The 14,085-nt window shown below is 40.5% G+C and overlaps 3 protein-coding genes across 10 annotated transcripts in view; 2 read left to right on the top strand and 1 right to left on the bottom strand.

Moving 5' to 3' along the window:
* Positions 1–1,480, top strand: part of LOC100706322 (potassium voltage-gated channel subfamily H member 8) — a 53,398-nt gene extending 51,918 nt beyond the window's left edge. For 4 of the 5 annotated variants that reach the window (XM_005460654.3, XM_019352106.2, XM_005460653.4 and 1 more), the window contains exon 15: positions 563–1,480. In XM_005460654.3, the coding sequence (XP_005460711.1) occupies positions 563–1,303 (741 nt within the window). In that variant the 3' untranslated portion in view covers positions 1,304–1,480. The remainder of the gene's footprint in view (positions 1–562) is intronic. The other variant, XM_013264520.3, reaches the window with a different exon arrangement.
* A 206-nt stretch (positions 1,481–1,686) lies between these two features.
* On the bottom strand, positions 1,687–8,630 carry LOC100700946 (beta-crystallin S). 2 transcript variants are annotated; one of them, XM_013264494.3, is made up of 4 exons: positions 8,599–8,630; positions 3,363–3,465; positions 2,662–2,904; positions 1,687–2,374 (listed from the first exon to the last, which is right to left on the bottom strand). In XM_013264494.3, exons 2-4 carry the CDS (start codon positions 3,390–3,392, stop codon positions 2,102–2,104), a joined length of 546 nt encoding a protein of 181 aa, XP_013119948.1. In that variant the 5' UTR covers positions 3,393–3,465; positions 8,599–8,630; the 3' UTR covers positions 1,687–2,101. The 2 variants fall into 2 exon arrangements, with proteins under 2 accessions (XP_013119948.1, XP_003455941.1); XM_003455893.3 differs by lacking the exon at positions 8,599–8,630 and adding an exon at positions 2,979–3,177 and having other exon boundaries at positions 3,363–3,411.
* LOC100706059 (DNA-binding protein SATB2) overlaps positions 7,122–14,085 on the top strand; it is a 26,139-nt gene continuing 19,175 nt past the window's right edge. The window contains exon 1 of one of the 3 annotated variants that reach the window (XM_005460652.4): positions 7,122–7,322. The gene's annotated coding sequence lies outside the window, so the exon portion shown is untranslated. Of the gene's footprint in view, positions 7,323–8,719; positions 8,849–14,085 lie in introns of those variants that run through there. The other 2 variants (XM_005460651.4, XM_005460650.4) reach the window with 2 other exon arrangements.

The raw sequence follows: 14,085 nt of genomic DNA, 5'->3' as shown, positions 1-14,085 counted from the left end.
TTGAAATAAATAGACTTTGACAGTGTGGATTTGGAGAACAGTTTCTTTTCTCTGGCGGTGAGATGATGGAATTCATCAGCTCTTTTTATTTGTTATTTGCTTTATTATTTATGATTTGTTGGAGACATAAAGAGACTTCATCTGTATATAATTTGGCGTAATTTGTGTTGCATGATGACAGTAAAAATTAATCACTCGCTACTGGTTTGATAAGACTCATTAGGGCAGGAAGTTAATTAGACCAAATGAGAAGAACGAATGAATGAATGAAATCATTCTTCATAACTATTTATGACACTGACCAATGAATATATTAAGAAACAGTTATAAGCCATTTTAGAGGAGCTCCAAAGTGTAGTGGCTTACACATTTGGCCAGTGAGCATGAGCATGAGATCCTCAGTTTCCTTCAAGGAGGAGACACAAATCCCTGTGGGGTTATCTCGACAAGAGTGTCTGGGATAAAAGTTTCTTGTAATTATGTGTTACTGAGAAATGCTGTATTATATGAGATTACCAGTAATATTATTTTTGCTTTCACATCCTTTCGTCTCGTCCTCCAGATGTCTGTCCTCTCCCATCAAGTATCCATTGTGAGTCAGGAGCTGCAGGAAATGACGCGACTTCTCAAGCCTCTCTTTCACAACCCGTCTACACTGCTGACACCCAGTGCCGTGACTCCCTCGCCCAGCGTGTCCCCACTCAGCTGCTCTCTGGCCCTACACCTCAATACCCAGCGTGCACCTGTGCACTGTTCTGATGATCAAAATCCTCCGTCGTCCATGATGCATGAACCGCCCTCTCCACAGCTGAGCATGACCAAGGTGTTTCAAGGAGAGTTGTCTTCTTCTCCTTCCCCCCATAGTCCTCCATTCTCTCACCAAACCAGTACCACTCCCCCGGTCTCTCACCGCTCGGCTCCCCCTTCGCTCAACAGCTCTCCCCACGAGCACACAATCATGCCACATCCCTCCTCTTCTACCTCCATCCCTTCTCTTTCTTCATCAAGCCACCCATCATCCATCACTCCCCTTCTGGTGGATTTATCAGAGCCGCAATCACGGCTTCGGCCCCACTTCCCACTCCAATCCCATTCTGAGTCCCACCTCCAGTCAGAGACCCACTTCATGTCCCAGTCTTATCCTCATTCCCTTTCCCAGTCTGACATCCAGCCTCAGTTTTCTCTCCAAACTTCCAGCATGGCGTCACGTTCCCGAGAGCCCCCCCTGGACCTGCAGAGGGTGGAGTGGGGGGAGCACACCACCCAGCTTAGCCTTGTAGATGAAGGACAGTCCTCGATGTGAGCACACAGGAGGAAGACTGGGATACTCGACTAAGAGACGGGAGCAGCATGCCACACATCCTACTGCATGACAAAGTTTGGCATGCGGGTTACAATGTAAATATGTTGATTTTAAACTGTTGGAAACTGTTATCATGAGCACCTTCAAGAAGATCTGAGAATAAATGTTTGTTTTACAGTTTCATTTGATTTATTTACAGTCAATCATATAAAGGAAAGACTTCTAATACTAAAAGCATGTTCTTTTCTCCTTTTACTGTGCTAGCACTGGTTTCTGTTAGGATACCAGTCTGTAAAGTGATTTGAAAGGTGTGCACCACACAGCAGTAATGTTAGACTGACTGAAAATGAATGCAGGTGTTACACAACTCATGCAAAAGCAATGATTGGAGCTTTCTAAAGGACATGAGCATGCTTGCCAAGTTTAGTCTTGATTTAAAATAGCTTGAATTTTGCATAAACACCGAAGTGGTGCCTTATTTTTTTAATTTGGGAAAATCTGTTAACATAAAATCCGTTAAAGGGTGTTACAGGACCCACAACCCCCTCAACTAGACCCTGTAGTCCCTTTTAATAACTCCTTTAATACGGCTTTAAATAATTTAGCTGTGGTCACACGGGCTAGACTTTTTCATCTCCACACTTTAAAGCAACACACTCACACACAGGGATGAAACAACTTCGCAATGTCTCATCATTCAGTTTTTATTTTACCTATTTAGCAGCTGCATTGATGCAAATTATTAGCTAATCGAAAGCCAAAGAAAAGGTTAAAAAAATAATAATAATTGGAATTCTTTTACTCAGTCAGCCGTCTGAACGACTGCACGGTGGGGCAGACAGCGCCCCAGTCCACAGGCCTGCGGTACTCGCCTTTCTCCAGTAGGTACTGGCGGCCCTTGTAGTTGGGGTGCTCATAGAAGACCCACCAGCCTCCCAGGACCCTGCAGGAGTGCACCTCTCTCCAGTGAAACGTCTCCAGCACAGAGGCGCAGTCCTCGCTCGCTTCAAACACCTGACCGGAGAAATCGGCTTTGCCGTACAGCTGGATCTTGTAGGGGTCTCCAGGGGCCTGAGTGAAGCAGAAGACAGTAGGTAGAGGGGAGGGTTGGGGGTTGGGAAAACAATGAAGCTAGGTTCGAATGATGTCACTACAGAAATATGCTGTTTCTTATCATGGATTTATTCCTCCAATCCAGTTTTCAAGATTCATTTATGTGAAAATGAAGTGGCGTTTTTAAAATGCTATAAAAATCCCCTGAGATGTGTAGGATCTTAGGGTATCACAGCCACTTTCCCACTAACCACAGTGTCTTTGACCTCTTGGTACGAGGCACCTGATGTGTTGAGATGGCTTACAAAGTGAATCATCTTGCAAGAGCTGACTCTGTCATTGAGGCCATTCCAGCTGTGGTAGTTGGGGTATTCCCCTCTCTTCAGGACGTACTGGTAACCCAAGTAGTTTGGTCTCTCGTAGATCACCCAGGTCCCGCTCTCCACACGGGCCGAGTTGCAGCAACTCAGATAGGAGTGGAAGTCGGTGCAGTCGCTGTCGCATTCGTACCTGCGACCCTGGAAGTTCTTGTCCTCGTAGAAAATGATCTGGGGGATTGTATGTGAGTGATAACCTGGTATTAATGATTTTACATGCCAGATCTAAATGTTGTTCTACTCACCCTGCCCATCTTGGGACCGACTGTGCTTCACTGTTTAGCCTCCCTTGAAATATCTACAAGTAATGTAACGTATGTGCTCATATTGCCCTCTTTTATAGCTTCAGAGCCCTCTGAAACTCACACAATTGCTTGGTCATGAGAATGAGATCCAAAATTTGAGTCAGTGGTTCCACTGCTACTCGTGTTTTCCAGAAAGAGGCTGTGGGATTAGACCACATAAAGACCTCAGGCACTGACCAACTCTTTACAGAAAACTGTAAACATACTGCACACAGTGCTAACTACACACACGCACACAGAGTTACAAATAACACACTGACGGATGATTGCATAAATATTAAACTGCACTTAATCATAGCAACTCTGAGCTAAACTAGAACTCACATTAGCTGAACTGCTGATGTGTATTGCCATTCAGTCAGTGTGATACTTCTTCCTCTTCAGTCCAAAACGCTGCATTGTCGTCCAGAGCTTCAACACTTCAGTTCTGAATTTCATATTAGAAGTAAGATGATGCACTTCTTGCTGTGTAGCATAAAAATCTTCCATCTTCAGCTTGTGGTTTGGGCTGTAAACTTTTCACACTGGAAACCTGGTTAGTCCGCTCACTTAGTTACATATTTCTGTGGATAATCTGTTTTCTTTTCATCTCAGTGCAGCAATGGCAGCAGTTCTTCATCTCTGCAGTCAGTACTCACTTTTTGCCCTTTTCAGACACATACACGCTGTGCTCACATGAAAGTAAAAGCATTTACACAGGCTTTACATAGACATGAACAAGGCTGGCTTAACAGCTGGTTTTTGGTGATATCACTCAACAGACCTGGTTAAAGAAATAAAGCCAACTAAAGCACAGTTGTTTTTTTCCCCTGATTTGTGATTTTGTCATATTTTATATAGAGATTATGAAATATATATTCATATCAAATTACACTCTTGCCCTGCGGGCGGTCTTTATCCTTCAAGCTCGGGTCCTCTACCAGAGACCTGGGAGCTTGAGGGTCCTGCACAGTAACTTTGCTTATCCTAGGACGGCACTCTTGGATGTTGTTCCTGGGATCTGCTGGAGCCAATCGCCTAGCTTGGGAGTCACTGCACTGAGCTCTCTGTTGGTCTCTGGGACCACTGTTACCTTCATTCTCCACATCTTCTTGAGCTCTTCTCTGAGCCCTTGGTACTTCTCCAGCTCATGTTCCTTCTTCCTGATGTTGCTGTCATTCGGTATCATTACGTCTCTCACTGCAGCCATCTTCTTCTGCTTGTCCACTACTACTATGTCCATTGGTTAGCCATCACCAGAACCTCAGGACTTCCAGGCCATATTCGGCATAGATGTTTCTGTATAGTATGCCCGCCACTTGGTTATGGCGTTCCGTGTATGCCCTTCCTGTTAGCACCCTGCTGTTATGTGCTGGATTGTCTCAGGGGCATCTTTACACAGCCTGCACCTGGGGTCTTGGCTGGTGTGGTAGACCCAGCCTCTATGGATCTTGGCTGGACAAAAGCCACTGGTAGGCTTTTGTCCAGCCAAGATCCATAGAGGCTGGGTGCCAGCCATTTCTTCTATCTGCCTGTGGTGCGTGCAGCAGCCTGCCTTTCCATGATGGGTCTTCTCCTTGCTCCTCTTCTTACTTGGATTTGTGGTTTTTGGGAATCAAAACAAGCAATGTAAATGTATTTGTTTAAATCCATGGTAGCTCAGTAGAAGTTACGTAGGCACATTTAAAAACATTTTAAATGATTTCTTTATTCTTGTTCTCCGTACAGGTGACACAATTTAATTTATCTTTATTTCTGAGGATGTCAAAGCCACAGTGAACCACGGAAGACAGACAAAGGAACTACATGTGGCTTTGGTAGAGGAGACATTTTCTGTACATGTATGTATTGATTGATTGATTCATTATTTTTATTATATACAGTATATTCCATCTGTTTAATTTTGTTTAACACACATTTTCTTATAGTATTTTTTATTTCAACTAGGGAAAAAAACTCATCTTCTTTTACTTTTGTATTTAGTTTTATTACCTGGTAATTACCTTAAGCTTGAGCTCTGGACTAGTTTACACACCCTCAGTAGCAAACATATAATTTCCCCCTTGGCACCACAGTGAGGCAGCATTTGCACAGAAAAGCACAAGGACACGCGCTCCTCTCATGACAGGTCCAGTATATGTACAGTCTCTCATTTTTGTTAGAGCAGTGCTCCTGCACCAGTGACAAGTGTCACCAAACAGACGGAAAATGCATGTCTTTATTTTAATAACTGATTTTGAATGTTAATATTAAACATTTCCAATTGGCTTTGTTTCATTTTCTTTTTATTATATTACATATTAAGTTATAGAAACATTTTTATCTTGTGGGCCTGTGAGTAAAACGTAGTCCTGAGCCTCTGTGAGTTACATATGAAAAGTTTTGCATCTTTTTCAAGATTAATCCATTTAATAGAGAAGCCAAAGAGTGATTATTGATTATTATTGACGATTATATTTTGTATGTAACTGATCTGACAAGTGTCTTCTTAAAATGTGAAAAGCAAAAAAAAAAAATCCTCATGGATTGAAAGAGAAAAAAAGGAGACTTGATTTTTATTTGTGATGTGACGGTTCGCTCTGCAGTAACTTTGAGGCCTTCAATCGGCCGCGCTGAAACTTTGTTCTGCTTTAAAGCAGATTGCAGACATCTCGCTTTATGCCATATAAGTCAATCAAGAACACACCGCGTGGTCTTTTAAGGACGTTAAAGCACGTGTAACATCAATATTTGCCATTACAGGTTATAAGAGCCGGCTTGTTTCCGCTGGAGCCTTCTGAAAGCACCCTTTAACTGCTGTACATACCTTCACACACACACACACACACCTTATGCTCACGGTGAGTGACCTGTGGTGAGCTGTCAAAGATACTTAAGATGATGTAGGACAGACAAGTGTTGTCAGTGCGGGCACACACACACACACACACACACACACACACACACACACAACACACAGGGAGAGAGAGAGAGCAAAACCACAGAGGAGGTGCGACAGGAAGGCAGACGGGCTGAGTGGTAATGATAGGTGACTATTCTTCCATCTAGAATAAATCAAGACATGCTGACCACACTGTTGGGAAAACCCAGGCCTGCTATTTGGACGCACACACAAACAAACATATAACCAGTGGATGGACGGTGTATATATGTGAAATAAATAATGGGGAAAGTCCAGGGTTTTATTGCTTTCCTTAAAAGCAAGGGAGATAATATTCCCCATTTATCATCTTGTAAAGACGATGGAAACACAATCAGCTATAATCCAATAGCACTAACATGTTACACACAGAGTACAGCGAGCGCCCCGTGGTTTGATCAGGTAAATCCATTTATAATCAGGGACCACAAACTCAATACAATGACTTGATTTTACACTGTGAGAAAAACACAGAAAGACGGCTGGACACCAGCATTCCCCGCTGAATTTTGAATTTTCCGCTTCATAAAAAGGCCTAGCTTTCCATCAGTTTAGTGCTTCACGTAACCATTTCTTTAATGCTTCGTTGAAGCGTGTTGCTCATCTATCTAATGCCAAAGCGTGGAAAACTCTGTGTAGTATAGAAGAACAGAGCTGTGGGATAAAGAGACATAAAGACAAAGACAGGACTTTTAAGCCTATCATATATGAAGGAATCATCTCTGTGTCTTTCATTTATAGATCTCCGCATCTACTTCTATTTATGAGCTGCACGATTTCTGACATTGCTTCCAAGATGAACTTCTGACATTAATATTCTGCCATCACCGTTTCCACTTTTTCCTCCCCGTCCTCCTGTTCTCTGCTATCGCCACATCTGGAATATGAATTAATGACTAACGTGATCACATTATTCATTTTAGTTTGCGGCTTTCAAGAACAAAGAAGTGGCTTATTTTACCTGCACAGCTTTGTCCATTACTTTGCACTTGTAACTACTTTACATTAATTGAGGCTAACACTGTGATGTGGGGGCAGTAATAAATGTGACTACTGCATTTTGTTTCTGATTTCATGTCATTCTGTCTCTGAGTTTCCCTCCCAGACCTTCCTCCCTCCCCTTTCTTTCCCTCCCTGCCTCCTGCACTCTCCCCTCTCTCTCACTCTCTTTGCATGTGTCATTTTACTGCTCTTTACTCAGCCCGCCAGCAGCAGTCTGTCCTCATCACTCCTTGTCTTTAGATCTCCTTGCTCGGTCCACTGTCGTGCCATTTGTCGCCAGGAAGGGAAAACGGTGGAAAATTCCTATTCTCTCAGGCTGGATTCACTTGTTTTCACCAATGGATGGAGTTTATTCCCAAGCGCACACAGTGACTTCTTGAAAAGTGAGTTATTCATATTCGAGTAAGCAGACATAAAACTTTGGCAAGCTTAAATGGGTAGAAGTTGAAATGATGCTTTTAGATGTTACCAAAAGTTAAGCAGTTGTTACAAATTATTAATGACATATTAAAACCAAAGAGCTTACAGACTGAAGTTTTATGGCAGTTTTGACTCATGCTTGAGGACAATGTAGCACCAAAATCACAAGGGTCAATGCATATATATTTATATGTAAGTAAGCAGGTGCCAGGCTGAGCTGATAGAAGTCATGGTAGTTTATCCTTAAACTGTCAATAGTTATTAAATAAAGTAAACACTAACATCCCTCACAATCATGTTACAAGGAGATATTAATGGGTTTTAACTTGTGGAATATTCTGAAGACTTAAAGTACAGTTTTAAGCCTAATGTAGTTATTTAACAGCTTTAGCTTTAGTTTTTGATTCTGTATTTTAGGCACAAGACCCACATTGGAAAATTGTTGTTTCTCTTATCATGTATCAATACCACCCCTTCTCTTTGGCACATTTGCGTTGCATAGTAAATACATGTCTATTTTACTAATTTTTAAAGAGTTAATCCTAACACTCGTTTATTTTTATGGTGCCATAATAACTGCTAAACACTTGTGTGAAGGAAGTTCGCCTCCAACACCCTCTATCTATCCCTCTGTAAGCTGGACACATCCTTTCTTTTTGAATAGTTTTGGGACCACTAACTTCAAATAATTCTTCCTTCAGTTTTCTGTGCTTTGAAGTTTGAAGCAGCTTTGCATTTTCCCACCAATATTAAATACAGATGATGGGAGACTGTCAGTGATTTCTAAGAAAAGCTGGAAAATTAAATGTAAGAAGCATCTGTGTATTAACAGGGAGATTAACATGGATTCATTTAAACAAAGTGGCCTATTCTTGGTATAAAATATTTCTTTTATGACCTCCGTATTATTTTAAAATGGTAAAAACTAATAAACCACACCAAAAACACTTCCTCACTGTCAATGCAAAGGGTTAGCTTAATTAAGGCCCCACTTAATTGACTGGTCTATTAGCCAGAGGCCTTTGCCAGCAGGCAAAAGTTGCCCTCTCTTCAGTTAAAAAAAAAATCTTTGAAATGAACATGCCTTTTCTCTAAAAACCGAATATTCCCCTCTTCACTTTGGCAAGCCGTCCATTATTTTAATATCCTTTTGTTTAGCTGACCTCTTTCACGTAGGCGCCTTTGGTTAAACACAGCTGCAGCTAATAAAATTAATAACTCCAGCACCGTTTGACTCACTGTGCCGCTGAGCGTTAACAATAGCGCCGTTTCTGTCGGTGTTCACTGGCGTATATTGTCAGTAGTGGTTCATTTGGCACACCTGAATCAAACGGAGCCATTATTAGCCTAATTTTATTAGCTGCAGCTGTGTTTGCCCTCCTGCCACAACAGGGCCAGAGAAAAAGCTGCTTTTTTTTCTTCTTTTCAGAGCTGCTAATAGCTGCTGCTGTTCCTCTGGGTGTAAGTTATAACTTCAGACGACAGTAGAGTAAGTAATAATGTGGATATGTATGCCGAATTAATGATGAGTTAGCCAGTATTTAAAATACTGCGAATTTATTAATAATTATTCATAAATAACTGTTATTTAGGTGATTTTGAGAGACGAGAGGAGGGGTTCTGCTGAAACAAGCTGCAAGCTACAGTAGCTGACAGGAGGCAGCTTTTAGAGGCAAATATGTCATATTAAGTATGGCAACATAAGGAGTGTGGGGAACAAAATGTGTTATAAAGTATTTAATAATCATATGTATTGGCTAGTATATGTGTTAGATAGTAAACTTTAAAAAATAATTGGCTAAAATGCCCTCAATGTAAAAGTAATTTCACTGTACAGGAAGAAAGGCAAAGTAAAACGTTTTTGTTGTTTTTGTTTTGTTTTTTTTAAATAGGGAGTTTGTGTTAATGGGAAAATGATTTTCCACTTATAACAGGTTTTTATCTAAGTGGGATACATACAAACACTGAGAGCTTCCAGACCATCATTTCCCATCTACAGGACAGAGTCACTGTGCGGTTTTCTAAAAAAGCTTCTCATCTCTTTTTTTCTCCAAGAAAAAAATCCCTAAGTATGATCTGTTCCTTATTCTCTAAGTGAGCAAGCAGTGATTGGAAACTATATGTTTGAGCCATGTTAGAGGCTCCTGATGAGATGTAAACTTTCTTTTTTAAGGTGGTTTTGCTGCTGATATAGTGTATTAAGCATAGTTGCATAATCCTCATAGTTTAGTTTAACAATCACCAGTTGTCGTCCTGTACGGCTCACATGCTATAGGTATTAAATGTGCTTGCAATGAATTACATTGAATCTATAGCATTATTACACTACTCTGGTCAAGAGTTCATCTTCTGATTGAAGCAGTGTGTTTACATGATGAGATTGTTGGAAATACAGATTTTAACTCTTGTCTGTCTACATATTTAGAATATAGATCCCGAAAGCATCTTGAGCAACCCACAAATCTTCCAGAAGTCGTTAAGACCCTCGCCACAAACATTTAGGTGTCACCAGACCCCAATCATTTCAGCTAAATACAACTCAGCTTGGTTTTAATCTCCTGGGCCATCAGGTTTTAATCCAGTATCCCTACTCTTAGAATTCACAGTTTAATTCATTAAAAAGCAGTTAAAGGCACCTTAAGCTCTGCTTTTACGCACACTCCCTAAATTAGAGTCTGCTGGAGGTTTTCCGTGTGTTTCTACGTGATTTGTCGGTCAAAGGCTACTGAGTGTGACTGTACATTTGGCCTCCATGTGCGCTAGTAAAGAGTGCGTGCTGGGAGTGTGTGGTCTCTGAGCTGTACTCCCACCAACTGTGTTGCTTGAAGTAGTTTTAATGTGTGTATGAGTGAGTAAAAGACACTTTACTCCAAAAAGCAACATACAAAGGCTAACTACGTCTTACCCCCTCTGTTTTTGATGTGAATTTAAGACATCAGAGTAGTAAAATGCCTTTTCAGTTACAGCTCTGAAATATGTGGGACTCTAGTCGGTGCCTGCCTTTAAAATATATTCACGTGGTTCAGCATAACCATACAGCGAGCTCAAGAATGTGTAGTCACAGTAGGGCTAGAATATGTCGTATTCTTTATGTACAGAAGTGATCGATTAAGTCAATAAAGGCCTCTCAGCCACACTGATGTGGTGTAAAATCAAAATGGAGTAAAGCTTTTCTTATAAACTCATAGGTCCCATGCCATAATCAAAGTTTACCTTTAAAATAAGGGGGTTTTTGGGCCTGCAACAGGAATCTTTAAACAAATGATAGGAATTCTTTACTGAATAAATCGCCTGGCCTCGGCATATGGCGTGCACCCACACACATCTGTATCCTGGCACGTTGCATTTAAAGTCAAACAGGTATTACAGCATGAGGCCAGAGTTGTTTTTACATATGCATTTGATGAAGAATTTAGGAACTATCCTCCTCCTTTTTTGTCTCACGTTCAATGGAGCCAATTTTTCCAAGGGTCCTATATCCAATATGGATACGTGGTAGGTTAAGCGGTTTGCTTTCTTTGGATGAACTGCTCGATTTTACACTCTGACACGTGTAAAATATAGAAGGAAAAAATTAGTCCAGTCATAATCCGAATGCATAAACTATGGTCCATGGGTCACAAAGCGAGCTGAAGTAAAGGGTTCATCAAGAGAAAATAAATCTGCAGGTATTTTTGGTCATTTCTGTGAAGGAAAAATAAATGTTAGGTATCTTTTTAGTCTATTTTCCAACATTTTATTATTGAATTCATTACATCAACTGTGTTTGATGAATAGGATGGCTGATGTTTATCACTATGAGCTTCTGGTTTCTCATACACAGCAGAATGTGTTCACACAATTCACAGCACTCTGAGCGCTGTGTGGCAGCACATGTAGCAGAGCAGGATGATGCAGGGTCAAATGGTGGCGTCATATCAAGTTACTAGTTTGAAAAATGCTTTCCTGGTAAGTTAATAAACAGTGAGAGCATAGTTTTCAACATATAAAGAATATTTCTTTACTCCCTGCCAGCATTGATCAGACTCTAGCAGAAGTTTATCATGTTTTAAAAGCATAGCAAGCTCAAACATTATTCAAAAAAGTCTTAAAATTTGTGTTTAAATCTAAACTGATTCCTTTCACATCCTGTGTGCTTCGCCGTGATGCCTCCATGTCCACATTACATTTTTTTTTTTTCAAACCTCAAAGCCATTTACTTTTTTCTTCCCACATTTTATGTCTCCTCATTAATGACTTAAATGTTGCTCTGGTTAGTGGAGAAAATGTGAACGAGGGAAAGGGGTTGATTATAATCCATTACCCCAAATATTTAAAAAATGTGCTTATTAAAAGCAGACCAAACTCAAATTGAGAGGGAGAAAGAGCACTTTGTTGTTTTAAGTTTACATGCAATAAAATCAGAATTAATTTTAAAAAAAGATCTAATGTAGAGTAACACTGGATATACTGGAAAAATAATCTGATTGAAACTACGATTGTGAAGAAGTGGATTAGATCGTGAGGGTTTTATTTTGTGTTTATTAGACTGACATTTGACTATTCTCACCAAAGAGCACGGGTGCAAAGAGCACGGTCTGGGTTTTCTCCACAGGGTTCACGATGAGAACCTGATTTCAACACTGAGTGTCTCAAGCATAGCTGAGCCTTTCCAGGACCAGGTGTGAGGAGGGTGCTTCTGCTTGTTCTTACACTGGGGACTGGGGTCATTTGTGCAAGCTCCTACTAGATGTTTTAGTGAGTGTGAATAACTGTATGTAAAATGTATTTCAGTGTTGTCACATTGACGCCAGTGTTATACTGTCTGTGAGTGTGTGACAGCGTGACCTTCAGCTCAAATCTGCAGATACTACGCTACAATAACTACATTACAATATCCCAGCTACACAGGCAGACTCCAAGCATGAACCAGAATAACTCATTGCGCTCAGTGTTTGCAGCTTCTGCTTGCAGACATGCAAGCACGTATAAACTTTTGATGGAGCTGAACCAGACAGCTGAGTGTTAACATGCTGTGAGAGGATGTATATTAAACAAAACCAGAGTATTTCTTTTTTATTTACATCAAATCAACTCAAAAGGCAAGAGAAAACCAAGCTCAAACTGTCCCGTGTGAGAGCTGAAAGTTTGGCCGTTTTTGATGTTGAAACACTCGAGGAACACTTGCATGTGTCATTTCAGATGATGTGAACAGAGAGACATAGTTGTACTACTTGAAGCCTTAGAAGGCGTCAGACAATAGAAATGAGGTGTTAATATATTTTGACAGCTGTTAATAGATCTAAGGAGCCTGCCCAAGTGAAGTTCAGCAAATGTAAAGACGAGGAATTCCGTTTACAGGACCGTTGAAACATTCAGGACTTTCTTTTCTGTTTCCTGTACCAGTGTGGAGGGGCCTCATTGTGCTCCATACGTTGTGATTCTTTATTTATTTTTTCCTTGTTTGTGTTGGCCAAACTCTTTTAATGGCAGCTATTAATTTTGCATGTGACTTTTATTATAATAATGTGTCACATTTGGCGCAGACTCGCGTGTCACTGCCGACTTTACGGCCATACCACTGCAAACCACACAGCGTGAGGAAAAACACAAAGCTGTGAGCACAATCGAGCAGCGCCGAGTCTATTTAACGGCGTCAGTTGGATTCAGGTTCTGAGCTTATTTCTCATGAAGCTTCAGCGAATTTAAATATAAGAGGACTGTTGTTTCTGACAGCACGACAGTGCAGATAAACCTTTTTATAGTATACAGAAATATGTGTAAACAGGATGTTTCTCATTCTTCTTAGTTAACAATCAGTTGTTTGTTACCATGTGCCATAAATCTAGAGAGTACACACTTTTTTTTTTTTTTTAATGAGCCTCAGCAATAATTGTTTGAATGCTTTGTGCAAGATTAGGAACCCATGAGGACAGATTTGCAGTTTAAGTGCTTTCAATCACATCATCGTGTTGCTTTGGGCCTTCTTGTCTTTTTTTCTTTCTTATGATATGATCTCATGTGCCCAGTTGCAGTGCTGTCTATTGAAGTGATTGCCAGGAAGTGTGTTAATTTTCATTTAGTCTAAATTGTACATGAGTATATTCATAGCCCATTGATGTCTTTCAGTTGTTAAGCTCATTTATCTAGCTTATCAAAAGTAGTAGGAACGGAGGGAAACGGCTCACCTGGTTCAAATGTAACAGTTCACCCTCCAGAGATAAAGTTAAGCACGCAAATTCTTTTAAATCTGTGCAAAAATGTGTAAAGTGCGACAGCAGTTACTTTCTTGGTTGTGTTAACTTCAGCTCGTCTTGTCACTGAGAGTTATAAAACACTATATAGTATTGTAACCTCCCCTTAGGTCACACAGTGTCACGTCTTGTGATTTCATGCTGTGTGCTGTGATGTACTCCGTCCTCTCCTGGTTTCTTCTGTCGTGTCCTTCCCTGTCATGTTGTCTCACATGCTGTCCATGTTATTTAATCGTGTGCATAACAGTTGATACTGGATCTACCTCGAAGCAAAAGTAGGCATCTCATCTTGAATATTATTTGCTATAATTTTATCCTCTCTGGTAGCAGAGTGACAGGAACGTCATAGTCGCACCACAGGAACTCCAGGTAAATAAGCTAATCGGACTGTATATTGGAGAAAGCGGCTGCATATTTTAGCATATTAATGAAAGCAAAACAGACTTTTTATTTTATTTTTTATTAATTTCTTGATGTTTTTTAGATGCCGACT

The sequence above is a fragment of the Oreochromis niloticus genome, linkage group LG23 (assembly GCF_001858045.2).
Source record: "Oreochromis niloticus isolate F11D_XX linkage group LG23, O_niloticus_UMD_NMBU, whole genome shotgun sequence".
NCBI lineage: Eukaryota > Metazoa > Chordata > Actinopteri > Cichliformes > Cichlidae > Oreochromis > Oreochromis niloticus.
Note: the sequence above shows the minus strand (reverse complement) of the source record. Positions and strands in the feature narration are given on the sequence as shown.